Here is a 19,372-nt window from a genome sequence, read left to right as displayed (position 1 = left end):
AAAGAGAAGTGACTGAAAGGGATAAAAATGCATGTAAGAAAATCTTTGATGTGGCCTATGAATATTTTTTAAAAAAACACTGATGTTTTCCTGCCATCTGGGTAGTAATAACCATATGTATATATATATATTTAAACTCATTATAGTTTATAAACTACTTTTCCATATGTCTTCTAATTTGTGGTGGGTTTACTTCCATAAACGCTTTTGTTGGACATCTGGCTTCACATTGGAAAGTGACTTGTTTAATTAAAATTCATGGCCATTTTCTTAACCTGTGTTTTTCAGTATCTCATCAGTAACAGAGTACATAGTATCTGCCTTTTAGGATTATTTTGATGAGCATGTGAAACAAAATAGTAAAATTAAAAATTTTATTACATAACTCAGGACCTGGCACGTAATATAGTCCACTAATGTATTTCCCTGATCCCTCTTCCCAGCCTGCTTCTTCATCTATAAAAACAATAAATTCTACCTTGCAGTTTACTATGAAAAGAAATCCTTCAACAAATATTTATTGAGATATTGACGCCAGAATTTGTGACTGAATTTTTATCCCTGCCATCTTCTGAAGAGCCCAGAATTCTCTCTTTAACAAAGAGATAAGGCGTTAGTGCCAGGCAAACAAATTTTTTTTTAAATAAAATAGGGAGATTGCTTGCCCCCTATGTGGAGAGACTGAGGGAACCTGTCAGCATTTAATTATGGGAGAGTGAGTACAATATAATACAGATGCCTCAGATTATGCTCAATCCATACCACGCCTTCCACAGTGGGAGTCAGACACTGGCTCAAACCAGTGTCTAGGAGGCTGGCTCGAGGCGCATATGAATGTACAGGGAGTTTCCCATCAAGCTCTTCGGCTTGCCCAGGCCTCCTAACAGCACCTCCCACAGTGCTCCAGAGCTCCCTAGTCACGTGAAGGGGTGGTTCTGTAGACCCGAGGAAAACTGATGCGCAGTCCAGGGGGCGGGGGCTACTACGCTTCCCTTCCACCTCCCCAGCTCCCGGTCAGGCGTGATCTCGCGTGAGGTGGGGAGTATCTTCTCGCGAGAACTAGGTCGGAATCCCTCCAGGTCCGCCTCCTTGGGGAGGAGGAGGAGAAGGAGAAGGAGGCGGAGGCGGAGGGAGGAGGAAGCCCCGTCGCGGCCTCCGCCGCCGCCAACGGGGCTGTCCCTGTACCTCCCGATGGAGTTTGAGGCCGTGAAGCCGCCGCCGAGCTCTGCCCCGGCGAGACGAGGCGCCTCCGTCGCCGAGCCGCGCGGTCGCGGGGCTCCCGGGAGCGGCCCTTAGCGACCCCGCCCGGTCCCCCTCAGGTAGGGCGGGGGCGGGCACGATGCGGCTCGGGGCCAGCCTGGGTCCCAGGTCCCCGGCGGTCGGGCGGGTGACCGGTCTCAGCCCGGGGTCTGTGCGTTGTCGTCGCCGGTGCCCCGAGGGTAGGAAACCGAGGGCCGTACCTGACACCCGGACCGGGCCCGGAGTCTCGGGCCGGAGGAGGCGCCTCGCCCCGGTAGGGCTTTTTCAGTACCAAGCGCCCAGCGCTAATGGCCACCTCCGGTCGACACCGGCCGAGGGGACGCTTCTGCCTCTAAGGAACCCATGCAAGCAAAGACCAGGCTTCCCTCTCCTTTTTCTACACCAGTTAGTAAGAGTGGGGTTGGAGGAGGTCCTCGAAACCAAGTCCTCTCCTGGCTTTTCGGTTTTCTGCCCTGGGGCTTCCCGAGATCCTAAAGCAGGAATGGTGGAGGCGATCTGAGTGGTAAATAGGGACCCTGGCTAAACAATGCCCTGGGAGGGCTTAACCTCCTGGGAGGGAGAGGGCCGGACCAGAGTGGTTGCACAGTGGTTGTGACGGAGCAATGGCGTTGAAACAGCCAGGGAATTCTGCTATGGTTTTCTTTCCCTCCTTCATTTTTCCTTCTTGGGGAAGCCTCTTAAGGAGACTCTTCCACCATCTTAGAAGAATGGTAGAAAGCATCTTTGTTTCTCAGAAGCAGCTCTACTTTTCTCTGTTCTTAGCTTTCAGGAAGGAAGAAGATGGGGGTAGCTGTCATTTCCATCCTTGGAATCACAGAACAGTTTAAGATACCGGCAGATAGAACCTTGACATCAAAATAGCCTCAAGTAATCACTGACATAAAGTAGATCTAATTTCATGATTCCCACCCTCTTTTTTTTTTTTAAAATAACTACCTAGTTCTCTTTTAATTCCTACTCTCCCCTTAGCTAGGCCCCTTCTTTTTAATTCCTACTTTCCTCCCACCACCTGTGTTAGAATGACTTTGTATCCCAAACAAAGTGCTTGAGTAATCTTTTTTCTATTTTTGTATTAGTCAAACTTTTAAGTTCCAATAGGAACTTTTGATTAACTTGAGAAAGTTAATGTTGCTACACTAAATTGATATAATTATACCCAAAAGCAAAGAAAGAAGTATTTTAGTTAGCTTTGTGCAGCCTGTTTATAGTTAAACATAAAAATTTAGTTGTGGCTTCTCGAAACATTAAGAAGACTTCATGGATTCTTTTATCTGTCTAAAAAGCTGCACCACTGTTCTAACATAACATCCCTTTCTTATGTTGTTTACTTCCACATTCAGTTCTTGAAGAAATCGAGGCCATTACATCCTGTCAAAGACCATCTTTCAATATTGCTGTTTTTGTTGATTTGGAGATTGATGTTTCCCAAATTTTTAGAGTTTGGAAAATAGCTAGAAGGACAAAATGTTAAACGTACATTCCAGACATGTTTAGAAAAAGCAGATGTTATAATTCAAATTGGCGCCTATTTGAGGATTTAACTGCAGTCGTGTTCATTAGTGGATTCTTTGAGTTACTCCTGATCTGTTATTACTGTGGGGTCAACCTGACATTTAAGAAGACTTATGTTCTTTGTTCATATGTTTTCATTAATTCATTTTCTGCTTTTGTAGTTTGCTGTGTCTTCCAGTTTAAAAAATGTCAAAAAAATTCTTTTGGGAGGGAAAGCATTTTTCTTTACACAGAATTTTATATTCAGAAATAGAACTTCCACATTGTATGCAATATCAAATAATGATAAATAAACTTACAATAAGATCTTATTATAATAAGTACTTGTTTATTGTTTTGGTTGGACTGGGTTGAAGTTTCATTTTCTATTGATGCAAAAAGGAAGCATGTAGTAAAATAAAGCCAGCTGAAAATTTAAAATAATGTTTTGCACCTAGTCTCATAAATGTTAAGTTACATCTTTATGATCTTCAGGCTTTTTAGTTTTATGAAAACCTTCCTAAGTGTAGATGTAACTTTAACCTCAAATTCTTAATAAAAATTAGTTTTGAGTATTACTTTATAATTTTAAGTACTCTAGAGTTGCACAGTCCCACACTAGCTGGTAGCCACGTGTGGCAGTTGAGCACTTGAAATGCGGCTGGTGTGAATTGAGATGTGCTATAAGTGTAAAATACACACCAGATTTCAAGACTTAGTCCAAAAAAAAAAGAATTAAAAATATAATTTTTTATATTGATTACATGTTGAAATGATATTTTGGATAAATTGGGTTAAATAAATTATTATTAAAATTAATTTCACCTGTTTTTCCTTTTTTTAATGTGACTCCTAGATATTTTATTTTTTCTTTATTTTTTTTAATAGATCTTTATTGGAGTATGATTGCTTCACAATACTGGTTAGTTTCTGTTGTACACCACAGTGAATCAGCCATATGCATGCATATGTCCCCATATCCCCTCCCTCTTGAGCCTCCCTCCCAACTACTAGATATTTTAAATTACTTGTAGCTCACATTATATTTCTACTGGACAGTGCAGTTCTAGAGTACTGCTCTTCCAAGAAATAAATTATCTGAATAGAAGTAGATGCATGAAAACCAAAAATTTCCTGACAGAATGTCTTCTTATAATCAGAATAACCAAAAGGCTAAAGACTTTGATAATATGAAGGGTAAATTTATCCAGTGGCCATTATTTGATAGGCAGAAGTGAGTGAGTAAGTTCTATCTCAAAAAAAGTATTTTTCAGGTAGTCATCACTAAAGTAGCAAAACTTTATTGGTTATATTAGTTAAAATAGAAAATTATCCCATTACTGTTCTAATAGAAGACATTGAAAGTTAAATCTCATTAAAAAACTGAGTTCAACCCCATAGTGGATTTTAGAAGTAAAATTTGGGCCATATATCTTTCATAACATATACTGAAGCATGTATAATAGTCTTTTTTTTTTTTTTTTTTTTGTGGTATGGAGGCCTCTCACTGTTGTGGCCTCTCCCGTTGCGGAGCACAGGCTCCAGACGCTCAGGCTCAGCGGCCATGGCTCACGGGCCCAGCCGCTCCGCGGCATGTGGGATCTTCCCGGACCAGGGCACGAACCCGTGTCCCCTGCATCGGCAGGCGGACTCCCAACCACTGCGCCACCAGGGAAGCCCAATAGTCTTTAACATTGTAATTTAGTTCCTTTTTTCCAGTCCTTTTCATAAGTTTGAATGCTGAGTTTTAGAACTTACAGATTATTTTCATTGGTTTTGTTTGTTAGTTTTATAGGTTAAGGTCTAAATTGTACCTATGATGCTTTAAATATAATTTTTTAAGTCCAAAACTAATTATTTTTAAGGTTTCTGAATTGAGAAGTACTGTTACAGTCCATTTCAGTAGCTTAAGTTTCTCACATGGGTGAACTAAAATGAAAACAATGTTTTAATTAACAGACCTGAGCCCTAATGTTTACATCTTTATAAAGAGAATTGTGAAATACTGTATTTTTTTTATTATACAGTAGTGAATGGGGCATAAACCTTACTCTGACATTTTAAAATCATGTTTCATAGTCCTGAACTGAGTGCATAATATCATGGTGGACTAAGAAAATGAAAGTACTTAGGTGATAAGCAGTTTGCCTTTAATAAAGCAATTTCTAATTTGCATCATGTAAGAGGTGTCTATTACTCTTCCTGTTTTATGAGTTAGTACTCATTACAAGGAACTTATAGCCTGAAAAATTACTTGAGTAAAAATCTGTTTAAGGTCTCCTCTCTAATATAGCATTTCTCACTCCTATGCTTTATCTTGTTGTTCTTCAATTTTAGTAACTAGTAAATAAAATGACTTAATACAAATAATTTAATTTGAATGTTTTCCTTAAGTAGTCCCTTTATATATCTAGAGGTATGGGCTTTTTAAGCCATTTTATCTCAGTTTGAGATGTTTTGGGAGTATCTTTAGGATGGATACTTACTTTACTGTTAAATATAAATGTTAGCAATTTAAAACTTCCATAGTTTCAAGTAAATTACTATGGCATGTATTAGTATAAACCTGCGAGTTCTACACATCAATATATATTATTAGCTTGCTATGGGTCATTTAGATGCTTTAAAAAAAATAAATTATAGAGACAGTAGGCTATCATTTTTGATAATTATAAAAATATTTTCTAGGTGAACATTTACAGAGTGCCTTTGAAAGGAATGAAAGGTCAGTTTTGTCATCACTAATTAAACCTTTCAGTGTTTCAGACAAAATTTTATTTTGTCTTTATCATAATTGAGGAATCTAGAATTTATCAACAGTGGTACTGAGGAAAAACATTTTAAAAAGTCAAACCGTTTGTGGTATCTTAGCAGGAAAGTTCAGTTTGTAATTTTCCTTTCAGAAAGTTAGAATCTGACACATAGCAGAAGGAGAATTTGGCAAATGTTTTTTTGCTTTCAAAGGTATTTATTTGATTTCTGCTAGAAATTAAATGTCTCAGCATTAATTATATTAAAACATCTGCTGTTCTTAGACCTAGAAACACATATGAGATATTAAAACTATCGAGTGTATTCCTGAATAATTTGAAACACTTCAAAACTAGTAGGCGAAAATATGAAAGACAGCATTTTTATGTTTGGTTCAAACTGAAATGGCTTTTCTCCCCCCACTGATTAACTTTAACGTAAAGCATTTCAGGATGATCTCGGAAAACTAAGTAAGGAAAGAGTGTTTGCTACTAGTTTCCTTTTACCCAGTGGCCCATGGTATCCTAACCCACAGAATTAGCATTTCCAAACCGGTGGCCATTAAGAAAAAAATAGATGCAGTGTCTTGTTTTGATAAATATTTTACCAGTTCAAGTTATTAACTAAATTAGGGCTCTCAGCACAAGATTTAACATGAAATTCATCCTTCCTTAAAGGTCTTTTCCTTGTGTAATTCGGCAGCCTAGAAGACTAAACATTAAAAATGTTGAATAGTTTCAAGGAGTGATGCGTTCACCTGCTCAGTGCTCATCTCTGAAGTTCGAAGCAGACTTTTTAAGATTGATGGCATTGACAGATGCGGAAATGTGAAAGTGAAATGTGTAAAATAAAGTAAACATAGTTTGCAAGATTTGGGTAGTTTATAAATAAAGATATTAGATACTTTGCATCAGAGCTGTTTGAGGAAAAGTTTGTGTAGGTGCTTTTTACACAACAAGTTCTGTAATTCATTTTTACCAAGGTATTTTTTAAAACCTTAGTTTTTTTGAACATAAAAAGCACAATAAAGGCTAATAGAGTTCCTCATTTGAGTGTGGGGTTATTTGAGAATCAGTTATACACTTTTTTGTCCTGAATCTGATTACATTTTTAAACATCTAATTTCTGTGGCACTAATATATTTGGATTGGTAAACGTTCTTATGAAATAAAGTATTGGCTGATAATTGCCCTAAATACCTAGATTTCTTGTTCACCAGAGAGCATCTGTCAGACTTACATAAGTTTTGAATTGGAAGATGCAGAAAATTTGTGAAATGTAGAGTGTTCAAGTTCGGGATCTAGAGATTTTATTTTTTATATATATTTTTTAAATTATTTATGTATTTATTTTTGGCTGCGTTGGGTCTCCGTTGCTGTGCGCGGGCTTTTCTCTGGTTGCGGCGAGCGGGGGCTACTCTTCGTTGCGGTGCGCAGGCTTCTCATTTTCTCACTGAGGTGGCTTCTCATTGCGGAACACAGGCTATAGGCACGCGGGCTTCAGTAGTTGTGGCAAGCTGGCTCTAGAGCGCAGGCTCAGTAGTTGTGGCACACGGGCTTAGTTGCTCCGCAGCATGTGGGATCTTCCTGGACCAGGGCTCGAACCTGTGTCCCCTGTACTGGCAGGTGGATTCTTAACCACTGCGCCACCAAGGAAGTCCCAGGATCTAAAGATTTTAAATTAGAGGTTTTGATACTAAATATTTTATTAAAAATTATGGAATGTTTTAATCTTAGGAATAAGAAAAGAAAAATCAGTCATTTTTTTCTGTGTGCCTTTTAATCATATGCATATATAAAGATAGAAATTTAAACAGTTGACCCTTGAATAATGCTGGGGTTAATCCACATATAATTTATACTTGTCCATCTGCATCCATGGTTCCTCTGCATCTGTGGATTCAATCAGCCATACTCCGTAGTACTGTAGTATTTACTACTGAGAAATATCTGTGTATCTACCAAATGTAAAATGGATGGCTAGTGGGAAGCAGCTGCATAGCACAGGGAGATCAGCTCTGTGCTTTGTGACCACCTAGAGGAGTGGGATAGGGAGGGTGGGAGGGAGGGAGGGAGACGCAGGAGGGAAGAGATACGGGGATATATGTATATGTTATGTATATGTATATGTATAGCTGATTCACTTTGTTATAAAGCAGAAACTAACACACCATTGTAAAGCAATTATACTCCAATAAAGATGTTTAAAAAAAAAAGCATTATTAAAAAAAAAAGAAAATTATATGTGTATAAGTGGACCTGGGCAGTTCAAGCCTGCATTATGGAAGGGTCAACTGTATTTTGCTGTTTTTCTGTTTAGAGTTATTAGATAAGAATATTATTTTATTCTTCAACATCTTGCTCATTGGACCTGACAGTTTTTGGTCATATATATATCTATATCTATATATATATCACTATCTGATATGTTTTGTCAAAAGTATTGTAGGGAATTACATTCAAGATTTGTATTTTCTTTTTTTTTTCTTTTACTTTGGCACTGTATTTTAAGGTTATTATCATTCTTTCATTTATGGACAAATGGCTCTATCATTAACAGTCTTCTCTCATACTTTTTCAGTACCTTAGTTAGCCTCATAGTCAAGTCCTGACCAGAGATTTCCTCTTTTGTGAAACTGCCAAGGTGAACTATCCTTGACTGACTTGGTCATTCAGGTGGCAAAGCTGTTCCTTCACTCCTGACTCACCGTGATTTTGTTTGGATCAGCATTTCCAGAGTTCACTAACTCTTAGGTCATATCTTACTATGCTTGGGGGTAGTAGATATCCAAGGGAAACACTTTTTTTTTTTTAATTAGCAATCCAAAGTAATTTGTTTTTCTAAAAATGAAATTGTGGAAAGTTAATCTGTTTATTTGATGTGGTCATTAAGAAAAATACATGAAAGCTTTGATGCGCAACTGATATAAATATGTTTAGTCAGAAGGAGCACTATTAGGATATTGTTTCTGCACAAAAACTTTTCAGAAATTTAATTCAGCAAATAGATTTAAAGAAAAAGATGTTCAAAGCGTATAGAATTATTCAGAATTGTTTTAGGTTTTGGGCCTCCCTGGTGGCACAGTGGTTGGGAATCCTCCTGCCAATGCAGGGGACATGGATTCGATCCCTGGTCCAGGAAGATCCCACATGCCGTGGAGGAACTAAGGCCGTGCGCCACAACTACTGAGCCCACGCCTAGAGCCCGGGCACCGCAGCAAGAGAAGCCACCGCAATGAGAAGCCCTCATGCAGCAATGAAGACCCAACACAGCCATAAATAAATAAATTTATTTTAAAAAAATAAGTGTTTTAGGTTTTGAAGCTGTGATGGTTGACTTAAGCAGTTAACTCTTGAAAGGTGAATGGTGAATATGTGGTTAATTCTTACTTTTGTCCATTTCCAGCTTACAAAACACTACCCAGCAAAATAATGATCTGCTAGACTGCTAACCCGAGCATCCAGCTTCCACAATGCCTGTGCAGGCAGCTCAATGGACAGAATTTCTGTCCTGTCCAATCTGCTATAATGAATTTGATGAGAATGTGCACAAACCGATCAGTTTAGGTTGTTCACACACTGTTTGCAAGACCTGCTTGAATAAACTTCACCGAAAAGCTTGTCCTTTTGATCAGACTGCCATCAACACAGACATTGATGTGCTTCCTGTCAACTTCGCACTTCTCCAGTTAGTTGGAGCCCAGGTAACCTTTCAGGATTTTACGTGTTTGGTATAAGTAATAATTATAGAACTTTGTTCATTAAGGGGTACAAAGTATGTTTAGGGATATTTGAGACATAAAAAATACTCAGTATACCTGATTTTCATTATTGTATTCCACAAATGATTTTCTTTAGATAATGTCATAAATCCTTATGCAAAACTGTAAATTGCATATAATTATATACATTTTTGTATTCAGTGTTGTGGTCAGAAGTTATGTTTTTTTTGTTTTGTTTTGTTTTTGTTTTTTTTGTTTGTTTGTTTGCGGTACGCGGGCCTCTCACTGCCGTGGAGCACAGGCTCCGGACACGCAGGCCCAGCGCCCACGGCCCACGGGCCCAGCCGCTCCGCGGCACGAACCCGCATGCCCCGCATCGGCAGGCGGACTCCCAACCACCGCGCCACCAGGGAAGCCCCAAAAGTTATGTTTTTAAGTGATTTTGGTGGATAAGAAACATTTTTGTATAAGCATACGTAAATATTTAGTCATTAGGGTGCGTGAAAAGAAATGTAATCAAAGCTTTGGCCAGAAATCAACCATCTATAACCCTTAAGTGGAGGTTTTTTGGTTTTCTTTAAAACTTCACTTGACTTTTAGGATGATATTATAAATGAGAAAATAGGTCTGTATAGGTATATATACATATATAAGATGTATATATAGAAAACCAATTTCTAGAGTGTCAGTAACAAATTCTGCAGTTTCTGCTTATGCTCATATGCTATAGAAATAGCATATCTTATTTATCATTTTACTGAATCAGCAAGACCCTAGATTTATCATAATTTTCATATAATGAGGGCCTATTTTGTGTTAGGTATGATAGTAAGCAGTCCACATCTATTATCACTAATTCTTGTCATAGTTCTTCAGGTAGTTATTATCCCCATTTTACAGGTGAGGAAGAAGATGAAATTCTGTACTTCATGTACTACATATTAAAGCAAGAAAGTAAGGATTTTTCTGATTAATTACTTCTTAGAAAATTCAGTGAATTAAAATACTCCATTCCTTTAGTGTTTTGATATTTGAGGTTTTCCTTTTAAAGCACATTTCTTTTCAGTGTTCATAATCCAGTTAGACACTCTGAAATCAAGATGCATCTATTTATCAATAGTGTGTCATAACTTAATTGGCAGTTTTTTCCTTAATGGTGCATAAAACAATGGTGCCTCTTGCAAACAGTGGCATCTTAGATTCAATAAAATACTGTAGATTACTTGTAACAATACTAGCTATCATTTAGCATCTGCTATAGGTTAGGTATTGTGTTTTTTCACTTATAAATGTTCTCTCAGTTGGTCCTTAAATTATCTTGCAGGTCTTTACAATATGACTTCTGTTACCTTTTCTATTACCTTTTCAGCCTTATCTCCTGCTCTGTCCTCACTCTTTCTGCTTAAGCCACACTGGCCTCCTAACCAATTGTCAGATGTACCAAACTTGTTCCCACCTGAGGGCTTTTTCAGTGACTGTTATTTTGCCTAAGATACTCATTCTCTCTCCTCTTTCAAGTCTATATTCAAATGTCATGATTCCCAAGGAAGCCTATCCTGACCACCCCTGTTAAAATTGCAATCCCCCTCCAACACTCTCAAATCCCCCTTATCCTTGCTGTATAATTTTTACTGACCACCTTCTATCATACTATATATATATTTTTTCTTTTTAAATTTATTGGCTGCCTCCTCTTTACTAGAATGTAAGCTACACAAGGGCAAGATATTTTGTCTGTTTTGCTCACTGATAGATGCCTACTGCCTATAACTGCTTGGCACGTGGTAAGCACTCCATGAATATAAATATTTGTGAATTAAATTGAATTTTCATAGTGGCACTGTGAAATAGGGATTTTCATCTTCATTTTGCAGATAGAGAAACCATCTTGAGCAGTCCAAACTAGACTTGGAGCAGTTAAATAATTTACTCAAGATCATTTGTAGCAGTTGCAGAGCTGCCCAAGGTTTTACCCAAGTTTTGACCTTTCATTGAGAACAAGGGGGGACAGACCATAAACAATAAATATAATAAGTAAATTATATAGGAAGCAGGTGCCAAGTGCTTAGGGGAAAAAAGTTCTTGCCTTTTTTTGCTACTTTTTATTTTGAAATACTTTTTTTAATTGCGAAAAACAGTACACAGAGAACGTGTTAACTTTCTGCAGCTTCCTCTAATGTTAACATTTTTCAAAGTTATAGCATAGTTATCATCCCTGAGGAATAACATTGATACATTGTACAATTAACTACCTCCTTTTTTCCTCTCGTTAATTCACCCAGCCCATGCTATTAAGTATGATATCCTTGGTTCTTGGAAAGCAGATTGGCTAGGTGTTTGGCTTTAATTTCACTTAAACTACTTTGATTGTCTGTGTATTAGAAGTTTATACTCACCAAGATTATTATCAAATATAAAATTAACAATTGCATGAACTGGATGAACGTATTTCTTCAATTTTTCTTTGTTTTTTAGGTACCAGATCATCAATCAGTAAAGTTAAGTAATTTAGGTGAGAACAAACACTATGAGGTTGCAAAGAAATGTGTTGAGGATTTGGCACTCTACTTAAAACCACTAAGTGGAGGTAAAGGTAAGTTCATAAAAAAGTACTTTTATGGGTGAGTAGGACTTGGTAATACATTAATTTTGGAAGACTTGATGTTGATACCCTATTAAATTTGAGTTTTGATAAATGAGTTTTCTTAAAGGGATCATGGAAATCTTTTTGATTGAGAACATTATACTATTTTCTAGAGATAATCAATATTGTTATTAATTTAAGAATTCATCAGACATACTACATATTGAGAAATATACAATGTTTATATTCACTGATTAAACTAATGGTGCTGTAGCAGAATATTAGTTTTAATGAATCCTACTAAGACAATTTCATGTATTCATTCAGTCATTTATTAAATTTTATGGAGCACTTACAGTTAACTTACATAACTTACAGGTTAGGGTCTTCATGGAGCCCACAGTCTATTGGGGAGATAGGCATATAAGCTCAGTAAGTTAAGTGCTGAGACAGAAATGGAATTCTCTTCTGTAGGTAGGTAGCAGGTCATAGATGTAATAAAAAGTTGTTGAGTGAGTGAATTAATCAAGTATTTCTTTTGTATCTGCTCTGTGCTTTCCACTGTTGGATATTTTGGACACTGGCTTCCTTGAGAAACTTATCCTATCTACCTCATTCATTCATTGAACAGATACTTAAAGAGCATGTCCTAAGTACCAGGCACTATGTTATAAATGATAATTGCTGTGGAAAGAAAACAGTATAGTTAAACGGATCAGAAATGTCAGAGTGAGGGGAAAAGGGTGGGTTGCAATTTTAAACAAGGTGATTAGTGTAGACCTTGTTAAGATGGTAGCTTTCAAACTTGAGATGAAAGAAGTGAGGTAGTTAACCATGTAGGTTACTGGGAAAAGACTGTTCAAGGCAGAAGAAATAACAGTCCCCAAGGCATGCCTAGTGTCTTCAAAGAACAAAAACAGGATAATGTACGGAGAATGTACCTGGAGTAGGGTGAGTGAGGGGGAGAGCAGTATGAGATAATGAAAAGGAATGGTGAGGCCAGATGTTGTACAGACTTACAGGCCATTTTAAAGACTTGAGCTTTTACTCTTAGTGAAATTGGGGAGTTACTCTAGGATTTTGAGCCAGAGGAATGACGTGATATGACTAATGGTAAAAGGGTCACACTAGCTGCTCTGTTGAGAATTCAGTGTAGAAGGACAAAGGGAGAACCAGGGTATTGGCTGATGGGACAAGGTTAGTGGAAGTGCAGCTGGTGAGAAGTGGACAGTCTGGATGTTTTTTGAAGGTAGAATCAAGAGAATTTCCTAAATTATTGGATGTGGGTATGAAAAAGAGCAGGGTCAAGTATGACTCCTGAGTTTTGGGGTCTGAGCACCTGGAAAGAGAAGTTACCATCAACTTACACAAGGAATACTGCAGGGACATTAGGTTTAGATAGGAAGATCAGGAGTTCAGTTTTGGTCATGTTGAATTTGAGATGTCAAAATCTTCACTTGGATGCTGTTAGGTAACCAGTGGATATATGTTAAGGAATGAGGTATGAGTTGTAATTTTGGGAGTCATTGACATACAGGTAGTATTTAAAGCAATAAGACTGGATGAGATTACCTAAGTAGTGAGTATAGATAGAGAAGAAAACAAAAACTGGGTCCTAGGCTGTTTAACATTAGGAAGTCAAGAAGAAAAGATGAAATCAGCAAAGAAGACTGGAAAGGAAGAAGCAAGGAAGAAAATTAAGAGACAGAGGTGTTCTGGAAGCCAAGTAAAGAATGTTTTTAAAGGAGTTAGGAGTGATCTGTGTTGAGTGCTCTTGAAAGGTCAGATAAGATAAGGATTGAGAATTGACCATTGATTTAGCAAAGAGGAGGTAATTGTTATGAGAAGAGCAGTTTTGGTCAAGAGATAGTGGCAAAAACTTGATTGGAGTAGGTTTTAAAGATTGTGAAGCAAGGATTTGGAGATAGTGAATATAGACAACTCTAGAGGATTTGCTGCAAAACGGAGGAAAGAAATGGGGCAGAGCAGGTAGGGGAGAAGGGATGAATAAAAAGATTTATTAATTTTTTTTAAGATGTATGAAATAACAGCATGCTTGTTCATACTGTATGTTGATGCAAATGGTCAAGTAGAAGGGGAACAATTGATGATGTGGGAGAGAGGGAAGAATTGCTGGACCAATATCTTTGAATCTGAAAAGGGAATAGGATCTAAGATTTTGTCATTAAACCGTGTTCTAAATGTTTTATATACAAAACAACAACAAAAAAAGCCCCAAAAACTAGAGCTGTTGTTAATCATTACATTTAGATTTTTTCATTTATTTAGGTCTAAATTTATCTTCAATAGTTTTAGTGAAGATGAAGAATAGACTAAATAAACCCAAATTACTCTCTTTTGTGGGACACACGTAGCCTAGAGAATAGGATACCCAAATAAAATTCGAAGTAACTAAAAATTAGGCTCCAGTTACCACAGAGTAGTAATAAACAGGGACAAAATATTCATTGTTAAAAAATGAAAGTACCTTATGGGGACTGATTAGGAATTGTGGCTTAATAGTTAAATACTAGATATTTTCATTAAATAGATAATGAAATTTGACTTGTCTTTTTTGATTGAAAAAAACTAGTTTCCTTTTTTCCTAAAGGTGTAGCTAGTTTGAACCAGAGTGCACTGAGCCGTCCAATGCAAAGGAAACTGGTGACACTTGTAAACTGTCAACTGGTGGAGGAAGAAGGTCGTGTAAGAGCCATACGAGCAGCCCGTTCACTTGGAGAAAGAACTGTAACGGAACTAATATTACAGCACCAGAACCCTCAGCAATTGTCTGCCAACTTATGGGCTGCTGTCAGGGCTCGAGGATGCCAGTTTCTAGGGCCAGGTAAGATAGATCACTGTCTTGCCTTTCTTGTTGGCTATCAGAGCTAGAGGATGCCAATTTCTAGGAGTAGGTGAGAATACTCAGATTTATACTTACAAATATTGACATAACCAAAGATAAATTAGTTTTTATTAATCATAATTTATATGATGAACAGTGTGATAGTGTTTTAGAATGAATTTCTCATTTCTTTAAGAAAAGTGACACAGATCCAATTTTACAAATTAGAAAAGTGAGTTAGAGAGAGGCCTAATAATACACAGGTAGTAAGTAAAGAAAAGTAAACCTTTTTATGAAAGAAATTAAAAGTTCATGATTGTCTTTAAAATTGGGAAACAAATTATTAGAAAAAATAAGAATCATCAGGGGATGATTCCTTTATAGTTACCATCATCTACATTCTGTTTAAAAAATCTTTACCTGTACCCAGGTTATGAAGTACTTTCCTTTGTTATCTTCTTGAAGCTTTATTGTTTTGCCTTTCTTATTTAGAACTATAGGCTAGGAAGAATTTGTTTTTGCAAAGGAAACTTTTTTACTAAGTGGCATTGGGACCACTGGATAGACATGTGGAAAAAGATAAAATTGGATGTAATTTTTTTTCTTCTTCTATTTCTTTTTTTCATGGATGTATTTCTTTTTTAAAAAATATTTTTCTATTTATTTATTTATTCTTAGCTGCATTGCGTCTTTGTTGCTACACGTGGGTTTTCTCTAGTTGTGGCGAGTGGGGGCTGCTCTTCGTTGTGGTGCGCGGGCTTCTCATTGCAGTGGCTTCTCGTTGCGGAGCATGGGCTCTAGGCACATGGGCCTCAGCAGTTGTGGTGCACGGGCTTAGTAGTTGTGGCACACGGGCTTAGTTGCACCGTGGCATGTGGGATCTTCCCGGACCAGGGCTTGAACCCGTGTCCCCTGCATTGGCAGGCGGGTTCTTAACCACTGTGCCACCAGGGAAGTCCCCATGGATGTATTTCTTAATACTCCTTAGCTACATAAATCCAAGTAGGTTAGAAATACTTATGATTAAAAAATAAATTGTATAGGTAATAAAAACAAATAATGAGTGAATTCCTTTATAACCTAGGAATAGGAAACACTGTTTTCTTTGGCTCCACATCCAGAAGTGATAACAGAAAAGATTGGTATTTGACTATATAATTTTTTTAATTGCATCATAATAAAACATCATAAGAAAAATTAAAAAAAAGAGAAACTTGGGGAAATATTTATATCACATACAGAGGGCTAATATAACTAATGTATAAGGTACTTGTAAAAACTCAGAAGAAAAATACCAACTACCCAATTAAAAAATTGACTAAAGGTGGAAACAGACAACTCAAGGGAAAAAGTAATGTAAATGGTCCTCAAACAGATAAAAATGTGCTCAGTCTTTCTCATAGTAAGAGAAATATACATTAAAATTATAGTGAAATACCATTTCTCACCTATCAGACTGGCAGAATTCAAAAGTCTGACAACTTTTGTCTCTTGTCAAGGCTGTGGGAAAACAGGTGCTTTCATCCAGTAATAGTGGGAAATGCAAAGTGGTGCAAACTTTAAAGAGAGGGATTTATCAATATCTAGCAAAATCACCTCTGCAGCTACCCTTTGGCCCAAAAGTGCTATTTCTAGGAATCTGTCCCATAAATATAGCAAAAAATGCAGAATGCATAAAGTTATAAAGCACTGTTTATAACAGTAAACAGCTGGAAGCAACCTGAATGTCTATGAATAGGAGACTGGCTTAGTAAACTGGTATATATCCTTCCAGTGGACTACCATGCATCTGTTGGAAGTAATGAGGAAAATGTATATATTCTTCTGGGTGTGATTTCTAGATACATTAAGTTAAAAAATAAAAGCAAGGTGCAGAATAGTGTACCTGTTACAGTAAAGCACACTTTTAAATAGGGAAGGGAGAGAGAGACAACCATTTTCTAGTTGTTTGTATTTTCCAAAGGAAGCAATGGTAGGAAAAATTTAAAAATAATAAACATGTAGAGTAGGGAAGATCCAAGAGAAAGCAGATAGAGACAGAGGCTAAATCTCGCTCAGTGTACGTTGATTTGTAGTTTGTACCCATGTAAATGTTTTATGTAATCATAAAACAATTCTTAGTAAATATAAGTTTTTAAAATTTAAATAAAATGAATAAAACAAAAAAACACCTAAGAATGAAAAGCTAAAACATTCATAAGTTGGTAGCATATTCATCAGGAATGAACTATTTCAGGTGACTTTAGAACACAGTGTTTTTGATTTTTATATTCCTAGTGTGATATATAATAAATCCTAAATTGTATTCACCAGTCATATTGTTTATAATTCTATTGGTATTGTTATTTTGAAACTATTATACAGACACACAGTAGGATAAAGCAAGTAGGTAATTATGTCAATGCCATCAGGAACCAAGGTTTTTGGCATTTAAAAAAAGAGAGATACTTTCTTAAAAAAAGAAAATATGAAATCAAAGAATTTATGTAAAAACCCTGCATTCTTAAATTTGAATTGGCAATATAAGTACAGACTCATTTATTTTTCTTTTTCTAGAAAATGACTGTTTCCTAGCTCTGTCTACTTAAAAGGCTTGGAAGCAATGAATAGCCATAGCACCCAAAGTGTGGCCTTTAATAAATACCATTTCCTACTAAAAAGAAGCAGGGCTCTTTTAATAAATTTCTTATCCCAGTTCTAGGGTAGAAAAGTACAAGATGAACCTGGGAAGTCTTGTGCTAGAAAGCAAAAAAGCTATTAAAGACCATCAGAATCTTGTCAAAAGGACAGAATCTGAAAAGGCTCCCACTGGACAAAAGTGGGACAATCTGAACCTCCAAATGAATAATGACTATAATGGATTGAACACATAAAATGTGTAAAAATCCATGATCTTGTAATGATAGTACAGAAAAAATAGATTGGTTATCTTTGGCAGTTGCTAGAGCACCAACACATTATGCTAAAAATTGGAAAAGGAGTAGAAAAACATCAAGCATGCTTTTTCTGACTTTCCTTTTCAAATTGCTTTCAAGGACAGTTTCTCAGGGTTTTGAGGGTAGGTTTCTCTTTTAGCAAAATTCCAGCTAATAAATTTAGAAAAACAATGTTAAGGTTAGAAAAATCACATAAAATGAATTAATGGGTCTAGGCAAGAATTATTATTGGCTGTTAAAACCAGTAGATGAAAGGTTAATAAATGAAAAAGGCCCAAACCCACTGATCAATTTTAACATTACTAAAAGTGAGACATCTAGGTCTTAAGTATCTTCTGATGTGATACATAGAATAAGGTGTATGCTTGCCCCCCCCCCAAAAAAAACCCAAAAACTAAAAACTCATTCTGAATCTAATCAAGTCTCTAGTTTACATGAAATAAGGAGGATAAAGGAACATCACAAATACAAAATTAGCCAAATTGAGAATGTGGGGGTATTGTTTAGAAAAATGATTGTTTCTGCAACAAATTATTTTCTTTTAAACAGGTGGGTGGGAGAGTGGGGGAGAGCTAGTACAGGGGTTTTTTTTTAAAGCTTGAAGACATACAAACCAAAAGCAATATATGGACTTTATTTGGATACTTACTCAAAGAAACCAACTATAAGAAGAAATTTTGAGACAGTGGGAGAAAATTCAACCTGAACTGGGTATTAGATGATATTAAGGAAATATATTACTCTTTTTAGATATGATAATGGTGTTATGTTAATTTAAAGTTCTTACGTGTTAGAAATACATAATGAATTATTTAAGGATGAAGTACTATGTTATCTTGGATTTGCTTCAAACCACTCCAGCCAAAACAAACTAGAAAAGTGGGTAATGAGTAGATGAAACCTTAATGTCAGCCGCTGTATTATGGGTACATGTTATCCCTACTTTTGTATATGTTTAAAATTTTCCATAATACAAAGTTAAATTGAAAAATAATTTTTTAAATCCATATTTATATATAATTTAAGAATGCTTACCTGTGGATATTTCCTCATGTTTATTTACCTTACCTAAGAAGCACTAGACTAGGTATCAAATATTCTTTGTTCTATAACTCGACAACAAAAAGATAAACAACACAATTTAAATTTGGGGGCTTCCCTGGTGGCGCAGTGGTTGAGAGTCTGCCTGCTGATGCAGGGGACACGGGTTCGTGCCCTGGTCCGGGAAGATCCCACATGCCGCGGAGCGGCTGGGCCCGTGAGCCATGGCCACTGAGCCTGCGCGTCTGGAGCGTGTGCTCCGCAACAGGAGATGCCACAACAGTGAGAGGCCCGCATACCACAAAAAAAAAAAAAAAAAAAAGGGCCAAGAACCTAAATAAACATTTCTCCATAGAAGATACATAGATGGCCAAGAAGTACATGAAAAGATGCTCAGTGTCATTGGTCATTAAGGAAATGCAAATCAGAATCACAATGAGATACCATACCCACTAGGTTGACCGTAATTTAAAAAGTGGAAAATAAAAAGTGTTGGCAAGGATGTTAGAGAACTTGGGAATGTAAAATGATGCAGCCTCCATGGAAAAACAATTTGGCGGTTCCTCAAAAAGTTAGATGTAGAATTACCGTATGACCCAGCAGTTCCACTCCTAGGTGTATACCCAAAGGAACTGAAAACAGGTATTCAAACTAACACTTGTACTCGAATGCTTATAGCAGCATTATGCACAATAGTCAAAAGGTAGAAGCAATCTGGATGTCCATCAATCCTGATGAATGGA

General features: G+C 36.8%; 1 protein-coding gene across 2 annotated transcripts in view; it reads left to right on the top strand.

Annotated features, from left to right (window-relative positions):
* Nucleotides 1-1,077: 1,077 nt before the first annotated feature.
* Nucleotides 1,078-19,372, top strand: part of RC3H2 (ring finger and CCCH-type domains 2) — a 46,944-nt gene continuing 28,649 nt past the window's right edge. Inside the window, exons 1-4 of one of the 2 annotated variants that reach the window (XM_029201951.1) lie at nt 1,078-1,319; nt 8,908-9,205; nt 11,699-11,816; nt 14,419-14,652. In XM_029201951.1, the coding sequence (XP_029057784.1) occupies nt 8,975-9,205; nt 11,699-11,816; nt 14,419-14,652 (583 nt within the window). In that variant the 5' untranslated portion in view covers nt 1,078-1,319; nt 8,908-8,974. Of the gene's footprint in view, nt 1,320-1,485; nt 1,514-8,907; nt 9,206-11,698; nt 11,817-14,418; nt 14,653-19,372 lie in introns of those variants that run through there. The other variant, XM_029201953.1, reaches the window with a different exon arrangement.

This window comes from Monodon monoceros, unplaced genomic scaffold (assembly GCF_005190385.1).
Source record: "Monodon monoceros isolate NGI ecotype Baffin Bay Population unplaced genomic scaffold, NGI_Narwhal_1 Super_Scaffold_5, whole genome shotgun sequence".
NCBI lineage: Eukaryota > Metazoa > Chordata > Mammalia > Artiodactyla > Monodontidae > Monodon > Monodon monoceros.
This window is presented reverse-complemented; position numbering and strand designations above follow the sequence as displayed.